The following is a 13,750-nucleotide window of genomic DNA, read 5'->3' as shown; positions in this document are numbered from 1 at the left end:
TCCCGCAGATGAATGGGAGGAGAGGAGGAGAGTGCGTTTGCAGTGACACTTTGCAGGTAGCTGAGCAAAGACGTGGAAGATCCCTGCGCCGGCACAATGTTGCTGACAGTCGGTGATTATCCCAGGATTTTTTTCCGAGACTCTGCCTCAGCACATGTGACATGAAGGAATCACAGCAGAGACAAGCATGGCAGTTGGGTGACAGACAGCAGGGCGTGAGCACTGTCTGAGGGTCTGAGAACGATGGCGATGTGACACTGTCGGGTCTCAGAGTGGGGCGCAACAGACATCTGCAGACAGGGGAAACGTCTAATAACGACACGCCAAAATAATGTCGTACACAAATCGCCATCTTATTTTTCTGTTCTCTAATCTTGAGTTATATGTCTGGGATTTCAAAGAGGTTGATATTTTGTATGTGCTCTGTTTTAGGTGTTTAAATGGTGATAATCGCCTTGATAGACATGAGCTTCAACTGGTTAATAGCAACTCGTTTTTATAGCAGAGTTGTTGTAGTTTTATGTTTTCTAATTAGTTTTTATTTTGCTTTTAATTCAGTTTAGTTTCAGTTACTTTCCAGAGTGGTTTTTAGTTTGTGTATTTGAAAATGCTTCGTGTTTTATTAGTTTCAGTGTTTAGTTTTAGCCATTTTTATTATTATTGTATGATGTGTATATGTCAGAGGCAAGATTTAGAAAGATCAGCACAGGTTTTACAATAAAAACACAAAAACCAGGTTGCCAGGTCTTTGGTTTGTTTTACATCAGCCTTCCTGTGTGGAGTTTGCATGTCCTCCCTATGCTTGCATGGGTTCTCTCCAGCTTCCTCTCATAGTCCAAAGGCATGCATGTTAGGTTACCTGGTGGTACAAAATTGTCCACTGATGTGAATGTGAATGGTTGTGCAAGCTCTGCGATAGATTAGCAACCTGTACCTCTCCCCAATAAGAGCTGGGACAAGCTCCAGCCTGACAATGACGCTGAATTGGATGAAGAATGGATGTTTTGCATTATAATAATACCTATAATAATAGCTTTATTTGCTAGTTGCATACATACACGGGGTCTGGGTACATAGGAAATCTTATGTAGAGCTTAGAGTCAAAGCGGTCACACAAAACAAATATAAAACAATGTACTAAAATACAGTAAGAATTATAATATTAGTTCAAGTATAAGGAACGGTAATTTCCATATTGCACTTAAATGACTAGTATAAAAATACTGCACGTCATTGGAATATATATAGATGGGGTGGCGTTTGTGTGTATTTAGTTAGTCACTATTTTGTTTTTGCCATCAGACTTTCCTGTGGCAAGAAAGACGCCGTTGTGGAAGCGCGTGTGTGTGTGTGCGTGTGTGTGTTTGAGTTTGAGGCCAAAATGTCCCTCTGCTGCATCTCTGGTTGTAGTTAAAGCTTTTATAAAGCTGTTCCCTCTTGTACTGAAAATGTAAGGAGTCCAACTGCACAGTACTAACAGCAGCTTTACTGGGGACAAATTACATTGAATGTCTTTTTTAATGTGTTTTAATTAATTTAAGTACATTTTAAATTTTTAGTAACACTAGAAACAAATGATCCAAATTTCGATGCGTTTAAATCTGTCTCACTTTGAAGCAATCAGCAAAGTTTTCACAGCAAAATATGTCAAATATTTTATTGTTTGTTGAAGTTATCATTGCGCTTCATGCCACTGCCCCAGTGGGAACCAAACATCTGTCCCTTTGATTCTTATGACTTACTAAACAGCTAAAAGACTAGTTTCACCAGATGGAGGCCGTAATGCCAGGAAACACAGTCGGTAGATTTGTTTGATCATCACAAATGGCTCCAAAATAAATTATGTAAGAGCTGAATATTCACATAATCTCCTCAGCTCAGCCTCCTCTCAGCGCTACTCATGCATCATGTTTCTTTTTGTTCCAGCGCACTGTTTCCTCTATGTTTCAAGTGGTGGAGAGGCTGGTAGATAAAAAAGATGTGTGTGGATTTTCCCATCACTCTCACGACACTGTACAAACATGCACACGCACCGTGCGCGCTCACAGATTGTAGTCCCGCTGCAGCACGTGTTGCCCATGACTCACGACACAGCCTTGTAAAGGGTTTAACACAAGGTAGGAGGGGATAAGCGGCCTCCCTGATGTTTAAGCTGCCTCTGCTTTGAAGCAGATGCGAGCCTCCGTGTTCATTCTCTCTTTCCCCCGTCCTCCTTGCTCCTTTTGGTTTGCGTGCGTGTGTAATCGTGTGTTGGTGTGCTAAACCAAACCTCACGACTATTAATGCATCCTGATCATCCCACTGAAATTGAAGCTGATGTGTTGCGAGGGAAACGGGGTAGGAATTAGCTCCCTCGATCCAACGCTGGTTGCCTTTTACCATCTGAGGTATCCCGACTTTTATCTTCATGCATTTTTAGCTCAATCCCAGCTCACAACAACTCGTGATTGTGTAGATCAGTGCCTGCTGTTCTTTAAAATCCAAATACCGACGTTCATTTAATGCAAGTGATGATTAATTTCATACTTGTTGCAAAGCCCTGATACACATGAATTGAAACTCTTGCCTGAAAATGTTTGAAGTTAACTGAAGTTGATGATGCAGGAATTTCAATTCATCTCATTCAGTTTTCAGACATGAATGATGAAGCTGAAAGTGAATGTACTGCAAGCCAAAGTATCAGGGTTATCGCCATCAAACTCTCAGACGCACAAGTCTCCTCTATGCTAAGTTTCATGTGTTTGCTTTGCTTGTAGACCATTGTTCGAGGGAACCGGCCACCCAAAGATGCATCCATTAACGGCCTGCTGGAGGAGTTCGACAACATTTCGGTAACACGTTCCAACTCCCTGCGTAAAGAGAGCCCGCCAGGCCCCCATCAGGCTGGAGGCATCTCCAAACCCTCGGGCAGTGGCCACCTCACTGCTCCAGAGGAGAACGGATTCAACCACTACTACTCCCGCTACTCGTGTGACCTGGACACGTCCAGCAGGGACTTTTCTCTGGACCCCGGCAAGCCAAGCTTCTCCATAGATGGGGATTGGGCACTTGGCAGGCACTATCGATTCACCAAGCAGAATGGCCACTCACACCCCATACGCAGCCCCTTTTACCCTGATGCCATGCCTCAGAAATCAGACTATGGCAAACTTCCACCTGACTATCACACCTATCTGGAGAGCAAAGGGCGGTCAGCGGATGAGGTGGCCTCTACGGTGGGTAGCGGAGTAGGTTCCAGCGGCTACTACCGGGCATCGGTGGGGGGTTCATCCAGCCAGGACTACCGGGACACATCAGTTGGCACACCGTCTCGTGCATCGCTACACAGCGAGCAGATTAACTACCCCGACAGTGAGTGGAGTTACGGCGGCATGAGGGACGAATATGAGAAGCGACCCAAGAGTTCCTACGTGACCCAGACCAGCCCCACGCCTGCCATCAGGCAGCGATCTCGGTCAGGCTCTGGGCTGCAGGAGCCAAATGTCCCCTATGCCGCCAGTGGGACTTTCAGGAGCCCGCCACAGGCCCACCCGTACAGCTCCTACACCTACCCTCGCCTTTCGGAGAGTCTCGCCAACTCACAGACTTTAACCAAGGTAACTAAAGCAAAATGGAAATGCCATGTTTCAACACACTATATCCTCCCAACAAGTCTGTACGAACGTATCAGAGAGAATTTTATACATGTACACTCATGTGACACACACTTTAACCTCCCAGTCACCTTTTCACATTATTTTCTTCTTCAGTGTTTCGAGTTCTCTCTGATCCTCAACCATCAGTTTTCTTTTTCTGCTCTTCCTGCCTGATAGATGGTTTCAGCTTTAATCTACTCTTCTCTGAAGGAGGAAGGTGATGTCACATAAAGAATTGCACCTCTGGCGTGTCCACTAGCTCTATACACAGTTCAATTAATGCTCAGACTGACCACTGACCAAAAAGCTCTGACTTACACAAATTAATAAATAGGAGCAAGTGTTCTTGGGGTTCAAATTTATACTGAAGCTTTGCACCACACAAACTGCAATCACTGCTAAATATAGCGTTTTAACAGAAACATAATTGGCACAAAGGTATAAAAATATACTATCATTGCAATTATTAAAAGGCTAAGAGAATTACAAATGCAAATATGCATAACGGTGGTCAAGACGAACTCAGCAGAAATTAAATATCTAATAGCAAAGCTTTAGAGCACAGGTGTCGAACTCCAGGCCTCGAGGGCCGGTGTCCTGCAGGTTTTAGATGTGTCCTTGATCCAACACAGCTGATTTAAATCGCTAAATGACCTCCTCAACATGTCTTGAAGTTCTCCAGAGGCCTGGTAATGAACTAATCATTTGTTTCAGGTGTGTTGACCCTGGGTGAGATCTAAAACCTGCAGGACAGGCCTGGAGTTTGACACCCCTGCTTTAGAGATTAGAAATGAGTACATCAGAGGGACAGCTCAGGTTGAGCAGTTTGGGGACAAAGTTAAAGCAGCAAGGCTGAGATGGTTTGGACATGAGGAGAGGAGGATATTAGACTTTTCAGAAGGAAAAGAGGAAGATCACGAAGAAGGTTAATGGATGTTGAACGGGGACGTTGCTGTGGCAACACCTTTCCTCAATTATTTCTTCTCTGTTGACATCAAATAAGAGTCAATAAGCTGTTTGGAATTTGCACGAGAAGATTTGTCAAGTTTTTTATGGGCACAAGCCACATGCTCAACTCTGCTGCTCAACCCACAAATGAATTTTTCCTTACAAATGCGGCACCATTTAAAGGTAACTAAACAGGCTTTTCAACAGTATAAGATTTATTACCATGAAACATTGTTACAACAAAGAAATAATCAATCAAACACTAATTTCCTTACTTTTTTGTGGAACGCATAGATGGGCTTTGATGTTAAGGATGCCCAGAAATATTTTTTTTTTGTTTTTGTGACATGGAAATGCTTTTTATATGACTGTATTACAGATTTTTAACTGAAAACATCTCACAAACAAAACACACAGAAGGCAGGTTTTTGCACGTTTGTAAAAGTTAGAAAAAAAACATGAATTTAAAGGAACCTATGTGATTGTTGGTAAAATCCCCCAGCAGTGTCACTCAGTAGATTGTATATTGTATTTGGGAACAGCTGCACTGTAAGTATGCCGGCTCTTGTGCAGCCCGTGTCGTGCTCCAGTGGAGCAGTGGGAGAGACGCCCAAGAGATTCCTCTGCACAGAAACTCCACTGACAAGAACAAACGAACCGTCCACGCGTTAGTGGCTGTGTAATGTAACCATATGCTTTCGGTTACTCGTAGTTTTTTTACACCAGAATTCTCAGTGCAAAGAACTCCGTGTGCTGCGGTGGAAGATAATAGATCAGGAAATATAGCAGAGGGCAAAAGGTGGGGTCAGACTTTTCACACAACACCTTTTACATCATTCTTCCAAAGCTCTCCGAGCATCATTAAACCCGCGAGTGCCGCTATCACAGTTCTGCACCATGCCTCCCTTCACACACAGCGAGCCGAGAGGGGAAACCGGGTTTGCTGATGTAGATCCCAGGGTGCCTTGATGAAAAACCATTTAACCCGCGTGTCTCGGTAAATAGCCACTCGAAGAAAAAGCAGCCACGGAGAATGCAAGAGCAGCAGGAAGGCGATGCAGGAGAAGGTCATTTTTCTTTCATGTTGTTTGTTTCACATTTCTGCCGCTGTTTGAGTTGTCACGCTTAAAGAGGCGCGCTTGCTTTTCTATTTAAAAAAAAAAGTAGAATAAGTAAAGGGTCGAAAGCCAATTTAGCCAAATTATACATGAAAGAATATGTTTGAGCATTTACAAACTTACTCTTTCATATCTCAAAGGCGTGACTATAATTGGACTTAATGTGATGGTGTTTTTAATATTTCTTGTTTGATTTTCACAGCAGTGGTTTAAAATAAGGAAACAACAAAACAAGGAGTCATCTGGCAGCTGAAGAATCACTATTCTTCTTGGCTCACGGACCTTGGAACAAACCCACCTCCCTCTCTCTTTGCTCACTCTCTGCCTTTTCTTCTCTTTTCCTGGTTCAGCCCACTCACACCGCTGAAGTAAATCCTTTTTCCCTGCCGTTGTTGGAAGACGTTGGGGATGTAATAGTAGACAGCACAGAAACTTGGCCACACACAAAGATGCAAACGCACACACACACACACACGCACGCTTCCTTTCTCTCTGCCGCCGTCTCTCTCTCTCTCTTCCTCACTGTTTTGTAGCGAGTGTGAGCTCAGTGCCGCAGCTCTCAGTGACAAATTGATGTTGCGGCACTTTCCCTTTCTGCAGCCTTAGCATAAAACTGGCCGAACGATGTTCCACCGCGGAATTCAATTTCACAGTTGAGTTAGGTTGTTGATTACCCTGCCAAACTCAGATTAATGCGCGTTTAACCAACATGGATCAGGAGACCCCTGGCTGACAGCCAGCGAGCGCTTGCTGGCCAACGATAGAGGGGCACGAGACGGGGGCCTCCCAGCAGCCACCCCCACACCTGCCTCAGAGTGATTGATTAAAAGAGTTCACACCATGTAATTATACACCATCCCAACACATCAGGGCTCCTCCTCCTACCCTGTCTGTGCTTGTGGGTTTCAGTCTGTGTACGTGTGTGTGTGTCTCTTTGTGAAAGAAAGAGAAATAGCGATTAGGCGCAGAGAGAGTGACAAATAAAAGAAAGGAGGAAAGAGAGTTTTATTTATTATAGTCGGAGTCTCTTGAGGGGAAAAATCAGGCTGGCTGGAGATCATTTTAGAGAGGTGTGGCAAAGGTGATTTAGTTTAGTCTCTGCAGGGTGAAAGCAGATTCATCTTCTAAGTTAATTTTTGTTTTTTCTTTGCTGTAATCCACTTTAGATCACTCTGGGTAGTGTTGATGTTTGCTGTAGCACTTTAATCCCTCTCCTGGGGTTTAAATGACAGACCTTTGTCACGTAGATATGCCACTGACAGCTGTACAGTATCAGCCTGTCTCTACTTACGTCCTATTGTTAATGACCTGTGGCCAGTTTTCCTTAAAATGACAGGATCCATGTGACATAATACGATGACGAAGCTATTAGGTTATGAAACCACTCCAAGTGTGCGTATTTGTAGCCAATTGTGAGTCATGTAATGAAAGCTGAGTCATGTAAGCACTACTGCATTCTCACTAATACCCATGTGTACGCTGCAATACTACTTTGAAGGACAATCTTAAGGAAGAGCTGTGTCCCAGATCTGAGTCCACTGCAGGCTCTTGGTTGATGAATGGAGTAGCTGTGAAGCATTTTAGAGGGGGGTGGGGTGGTAAGGATAAGGTATGGTCCCTGTCCTGTGCACTAAATGTTCTCCGTTAGGTCTGTCCGGGAGTAATGTGCCTGCAGGTGTAGTGTATGACCGTGGATGTACAGGCTGACGTTTAACAGTAAAATTCTTCAGTATTCACTGCAGTAAAATGCTGACATCTGCGTAACACTAGACTTATATGTAATTTTCCTCGCTTTTCCAGGGCGACTATGAGCGTCCATCACGCGATGACAGTCCCCAGGTCGCAGGTGGTGACACGTACCCCCGAGGGCCTCTTAAGCTACCTCAGAGCCACACGAAGCCGCCTGGCTACCCCTCGGTGCACCTGCCGTACCCCCCGATCTTTCACCATTACAAACCCTCTCCTTACCATCATCCTCCCTCCCAGCCCAGTCCACCATATACCCCGCAGGTACAGTATGTTCGCTAACTTCACATATAAAAACTGCATCATAGTGATGATTCAGTTTGCTACAGATTGCAGATTATACTCTGTGACTTTGGTAAGTTAGCTGAGATCAACACTTCCTCCAGGTTTTTAACTGTAACCATCTTAAATCTCTAACTAAAGTAGCTCTTTCCCAAATTGATTCTTTAGAAAATAAAATCATTAGGTATATAAGCCATGTTATTTCTGTCTTTTTTTTATAACTTTTTCATCCAGGGGGCCTACTCACAGCCTTCGTCACCTTACGTCCCCCCAGGGGCTTATCCGCCTCCTTCCTGGGGGTCAAGCTCTGACACGCAGCCCTCCAGAGTTTCCCATGAGCAGTTCAGAGCAGCACTTCAGCTGGTGGTCAACCCTGGTAACTTGAAATTAAAGGAACATTGAAATGACACACAAGCATGTGACAACTTGATAAATGGACGGAATGGACACTTTACCCAAATACACATACATTCATGCAACTTGTTGTTTTTCTACATCCAAGTGTTTCCTGTCTAACATTCAGAGTTTCATATAGCAGTATTTAGAGTCTGTAATGGCGTGAATAAACTGCAGCTTGAGTATCTAGCAGAGGCATGCAACTGCAACTTCTAGATGTTTTTTTTTTTTACATTTATATCTTTCTTTGTGTCTGATGTTGCATTAAAATGAGGCACGATGTTTGTGTTCTCCTTCAGGCGACCCTCGGGAATACCTGGACAGCTTTATTAAGATTGGCGAGGGATCCACAGGTATTGTTTGCATCGCCACCGAGAAGCACAGCGGAAAGCAGGTGGCAGTGAAGAAGATGGACCTCAGAAAACAGCAGAGAAGAGAGCTGCTTTTTAACGAGGTATCAAACAACGATTACCTGAGAAACTGTCCTTAGCTCATACTATAATCCAAATAGTTCTGATGTCGTATGTTTGAGTGAATTAATCAGGTGGATTTAGATTGGGGCCATAATGACCACAGAACTAACATTTGTCACAGATTGTTGATAGCCTAAGCAAGCGACAGTCGTGAAACTGTTTTAATTAGCATAATAAAAATGCCACTTTATGCTAATTAATGAAACAAACAGCAAGAGTTCAGTTTGCCCTTATTTCCCTAACATCCATCCACAGCAATTAAACCACTAACACATTTTTTTTTGCATCTGTAATGACATTTATTGACTAAACTGAAGACGTGTTTACGCCGAAAACCTTAAGCAAGAAATGTATTCGTGACTGCTCACATTCATGATGTCCTGACAAGCTAAAAAATGAGCTGCATTTCATTTGCCCAGGAAAAAAAAAGTCTAATGTATTTAAATGTGAACTGAGCGACGCTCGGATTGCATTTCTGCCCTGATTCTTTTGTATTTTGGTCTCTGTTTAGTGTGCATGAGTGGGAGAGAGAATGCATGTATGTAAGCATGAGTGCGAGTTGTGGAGCAGCGGGTGTTCAGCGGGAAAGTAATTTGTTTCGTGTAATCCTATTAATTTGAATGTAATCCTTTTATGATTAAGCCTCCAGAACATGTTCATATTAGACAAAGGGGAAGTTGAATTAATATTGAAAAAATGAAATTACATGAATAGATTCAATAAACCACTGGAATTGTAGATAATTTTTTGTAGCACATTTTAGCATACATTCTTAAATATGGTATTGAATTGAGGAATTTCAGAGAGAAACATTTTTGAGGCTCAAAGCATGATTTTTATTTCATATTAACAGTGTAGTAACAAAGTATAGCAGCATAATAACAGTGACAGAGCCAGTGTACTACAGTGTCATTAGTAACGATACATACATATATATTTCTCTGTCTGTGTTTTAGGTGGTGATCATGAGGGACTACCATCATGAAAATGTTGTGGACATGTACAACAGTTACCTGGTGGGAGACGAGCTTTGGGTCGTCATGGAGTTCCTGGAGGGAGGGGCACTCACTGACATTGTGACTCACACCAGGTAACTGCTCAATGCACAAATGCTGAGGTAAACCATCAAGCTGTGTGATGCGGAGCTTGGAGGATGTAAGCTGTTGTTAGGGTTATAAAATTATAAAATATAAATTATAAAAGGACATTTTGAAAAACAGGATAATTATTTTGCTCAAGTAGTTAATAGACGTCAAACTCAACAACCAGGTGAGCAGCATGTAAAGGTCCTGAGGCACGTTTTAACTTTTAAGTGATTAGTAAGATATTCCCTAAAAATGAATCACGGATTCAGCATTGCAAGAACCAGGTAAAAATTAACGTGTTACATCTCGTTTAAAGTTATTGTCCAGTCGAACACAGGCTTTTTAAACCTTTATTTTACCATGAAGGCTCATTGACACCATACTCTACTTAGGAAGAGAGACCTTGGCATTGAAGCAGGAATACAAGCTGCTAATACAGAGTCTATCAAAAGGAATCATCTGATTTCACAGTATCGTTCACTGGTAAAGATCAGAACACGTATTATAAGAAAGAACGGATTCACGAGTTTCACATGGCTGCTGGCGGCTGCAGTGACTCCAGACATGCTCTCAATAATGTGTGAGATGAGTTTGACTATCATATGGAGATGCGACCAGAGAAGGACACATTTAACTTTTGAACATTGTGAGTTGTATATGTAAAAGTTTATCTTCAGCCATGTATTTTAAAATGTCCCGTAAGTTTTTATGTCTATTACTTTAAAAAATCTAGCTTTTTGAAATTGGATGATTCGTTTTGATACACCCTGCATACTAAATGAAACATAAAGTGCAGCATATTTATTTACACATTGTTCAGCTGGTCATTAATGCAAATATCTAATCAGCAACTCGATGCATTTAGGCATGTACACGTGGTTTCTCACAGTTGTTGTCAGATGGGCTGACAACAACAACCAGAAACTTGTGATTTACTGGTTCACACACAAACATCTCTACATTTTACAGAAATTGGTTGAAAAAAAAATCTATTGAGTCCTACTTCAAGCAAGCGCCTTGTCAAACAGAGCACCTCTGGGATGTGGTGGAACCATATAATTGCTTAGTAAGAAAATGCATGTTCTGCAGATGTGTAAAATAAATAAAAACACTGCAGAGACAATCAGCTTCCTTCTCTATTGTTACCTAAGTTTCAAAGGACCTTATAGACAGACTTTGCTCCCTTCTAACAGAGCCAAGTTTACCTGTTTTTTATATGATGTCCATCCTCTCATCCAAGAAAACTAGCGTCATTCAAAAATGTGAAATCATCTTTATTTTTAATTATTTTATTTTTCAGTTCAATGGCTGTTTTCAGACTGTCTGAAAGAGTTAAAGTATCAGATTTTGAAGCATTATGTAATACTTTTATATAAAAGAAGAAATCAGGCCACAGCTTTGTGTGTGTCATTTGTGTTCGTTTTGACTGGTGAGATTGATGGAGAGAGAATCCACATGGGAGGGAAAAAGGTTTATGTCACCTTTTAAAGGGCGTGTTGTTCAGATGATGTTGCTGACATCAAATGGATTTTAATATAACTTAGCAAGCACTGGTGCGCAGTCGAAATTCAATTTTTTTTATTTTATTTGTTGCAGCTGACACGAACAGGTGAATAATTTTGCAAGGCGCAGAGGAAGGACCGGCTGAGACGATACGATGCTCCGATAGTTTCAGGATTATCGTTCTCCAACTTTTCCAAATGGTTTCTGTGTTACTGAGTTGCGTTTCTAAGCTGCTGCCTCATTGTTTTAAGCTTACTTTGTGCTTGGTGTTTAATTACAGTCATTTGCGCGGAGTGTCAGCATTAGCGCTGCGCGGTGTCGGATGCTAATAACACGCTTTGGCGAGGCTGAGCACCGCTGCTGCTGTGAAGTATTTTGAACAGTCTCCCACACAGATGTTTGCTCGTTTGTGTGCTCGGTGCATGCATGAGAGAAAGTTTCACCACGAGTGCTTTTAAAAGTACTCACGGAAAGCTCATAAAAGTGGATTTTAAACAGAATTTCTCTTTTTGATAAAGACTCACATACATTCACCCTGTAGGGTCAGTTGCTTTTTTTTTTTTTTTTACCTTTTATTAATATTATCAGAAAAAGTTTGGAATAAAACTTAATAGATGTCCTTATAAAATGTAGATTGATTAGTATGCAGGCATAAAATAAAATCAGTGAGAAAATACCGCAGAAGGGCTTGAGCGGTGTATTTTCTTCATCAGTAATTTCTGCCATATTTGTCCAGGTGAAAGCCTGCTGCTATTTCTGTTAGGCTTTTTGTTGTGGAAATAACTGCTGCCTGCCTCGCGTTGTGCAAGCCTCATCAGCTTGCTGGCAGCAAACACACAAACGCACACACGCTCTGAGATTTATGGACACATGCGCGCTCAATTCTAACTCACACAGGCAAGTCTGCAGCGGGAGGAGAATGGGGGGTCTGCAGAACTATTTCAGTCACGTTCAGATTTCAATTATACTTTTAAAGTTGGGTAATGATCTGCACTTCGAGGGGATTTTTATCTAGTGTAAATGCAAAAGCATATGGGTTTGTGTGTGCAGCTGTGTGTGTGTGAGTATGAATGCCTTAGTGTTTGTGTGTGCACCTTTTGTCTGTGTGTAGGTGCATGTGTAATTCTCCTCCCTTTGACAACCTTTACAGGCTCATTAAAGTTGTTTTTCACTTTGTGAAACAATTTTCTATTTCACTGATCCTGCCTCCATGAGTGTGTGTGTGTGTGTGTGTGTGTGTGTGTGTGTGTATGTGTGTGTGTGTGTGTGTGTGAGAGAGAGCTCATTTGTTTGTGTGTGTATGGGAGCGTGGGATTTTTTTCGGGGGGGGGGGGGTGTAAGTGGAGAGGCAGTAAGAGGTGATTCATTTTCACGTACGCGTCTCCATCCCATTCACTCCGAGTTAGCCGGTTGTTTTTCCATTAGCAGAAAGCTCATTTATCTCTTGTGATTGTAAAAGCATACATGTGTAACAATAAAATATGCTGCAATCTGTAGAGTGTGATTATATATGTTTAATATTATGAGCGTATGTGTAGCCCAAAGGGTTGTTTCTCATAATGTAAGTTTGCAAGTTTGCAAGTAAGTGCCCCAATAGCGGGAACGTTACACTGTATGATAAAGAGAAGTGTGCAGAAGGGTTGCAAGCATGTAACATCATACTGCAATGCATATACAGTATATGTGCATCTGCATCCATCTGTATCCTTAGTTTGGGGTTTAAAACAAGTGCGCTTCTTTGTGCACATGTATTGTATGATTGCAGATTAGAGCGCACACAAATAAGCACACAGCACAGCCCGGCCAGCTGGGTCTAGAGACGTTAATGTTCAGTGGAGCTGTGAGTTTCTACATGAACTCAGTGAGACGCGCAGCATCGCCCCCTCTCTCCATATGGGACCCTCCTGCCTGCTCGTAGCTAGAAACGCTGCAGGCCACAGTGGGATATTTTCAAACTGGATTTCTACTCCATATCCTCTATAGGATGACTCTCAAGTCTTAAAGCCAGTCATTTTTGTAGCTCAAAGAATAAAAGTCAGTTTTATTTATGAATAAATGTTTTCTCGCAATGCACAGCACATGGAGAAAGCACAGGCGACAAAAATGAGCTTACTGGATAAAAACAGATAGCACATTTATTTAAAAGATAAACTACAAATTGTGGAAATAAACAGTTAGCTATGAAAATAAATCTAATCTGATTAAATAAAATATTTCTGACAGGCCGTGTGTGTGTGTGTCTCCTTACAGGATGAACGAGGAGCAGATTGCTACGGTGTGTCTGTCGGTGTTGAAGGCTCTGTCCTACCTGCACACACAGGGCGTCATCCACCGTGACATTAAGAGCGACTCCATTCTCCTGACTAGCGATGGCAGAGTAAGTGCACGTGCATATTTCTATTCATCCATGCTCCTCTTGGGATGCTATCAAATTAGTCACTGCTTAAACAATAATCCACTAAACCCCAGGTAATAATAACCTAAGCTGCTATTCTTTTTCACTGGTCTCACACACACACACACACACACACACACAGTCATTCAACACTCACTGACCTCCATGG

General features: G+C 42.2%; 1 protein-coding gene across 3 annotated transcripts in view; it reads left to right on the top strand.

Annotated features, from left to right (window-relative positions):
* The window catches only part of pak5 (p21 protein (Cdc42/Rac)-activated kinase 5), a 108,700-nt gene that overhangs the window by 62,408 nt on the left and 32,542 nt on the right, over nt 1-13,750 (top strand). For all 3 annotated transcript variants that reach the window (XM_086263330.1, XM_086263328.1, XM_086263329.1), the window contains 6 exons: nt 2,757-3,596; nt 7,502-7,711; nt 7,964-8,105; nt 8,425-8,579; nt 9,555-9,688; nt 13,437-13,563. In XM_086263330.1, the coding sequence (XP_086119456.1) occupies nt 2,757-3,596; nt 7,502-7,711; nt 7,964-8,105; nt 8,425-8,579; nt 9,555-9,688; nt 13,437-13,563 (1,608 nt within the window). The remainder of the gene's footprint in view (nt 1-2,756; nt 3,597-7,501; nt 7,712-7,963; nt 8,106-8,424; nt 8,580-9,554; nt 9,689-13,436; nt 13,564-13,750) is intronic.

Source organism: Aulonocara sp. 'chitande type north' Nkhata Bay, linkage group LG15 (assembly GCF_057382095.1).
Source record: "Aulonocara sp. 'chitande type north' Nkhata Bay isolate Kocher_YH1m ecotype deep benthic linkage group LG15, A_spYH_male_GT1.1, whole genome shotgun sequence".
Lineage (NCBI taxonomy): Eukaryota > Metazoa > Chordata > Actinopteri > Cichliformes > Cichlidae > Aulonocara > Aulonocara sp. 'chitande type north' Nkhata Bay.
This window is presented reverse-complemented; position numbering and strand designations above follow the sequence as displayed.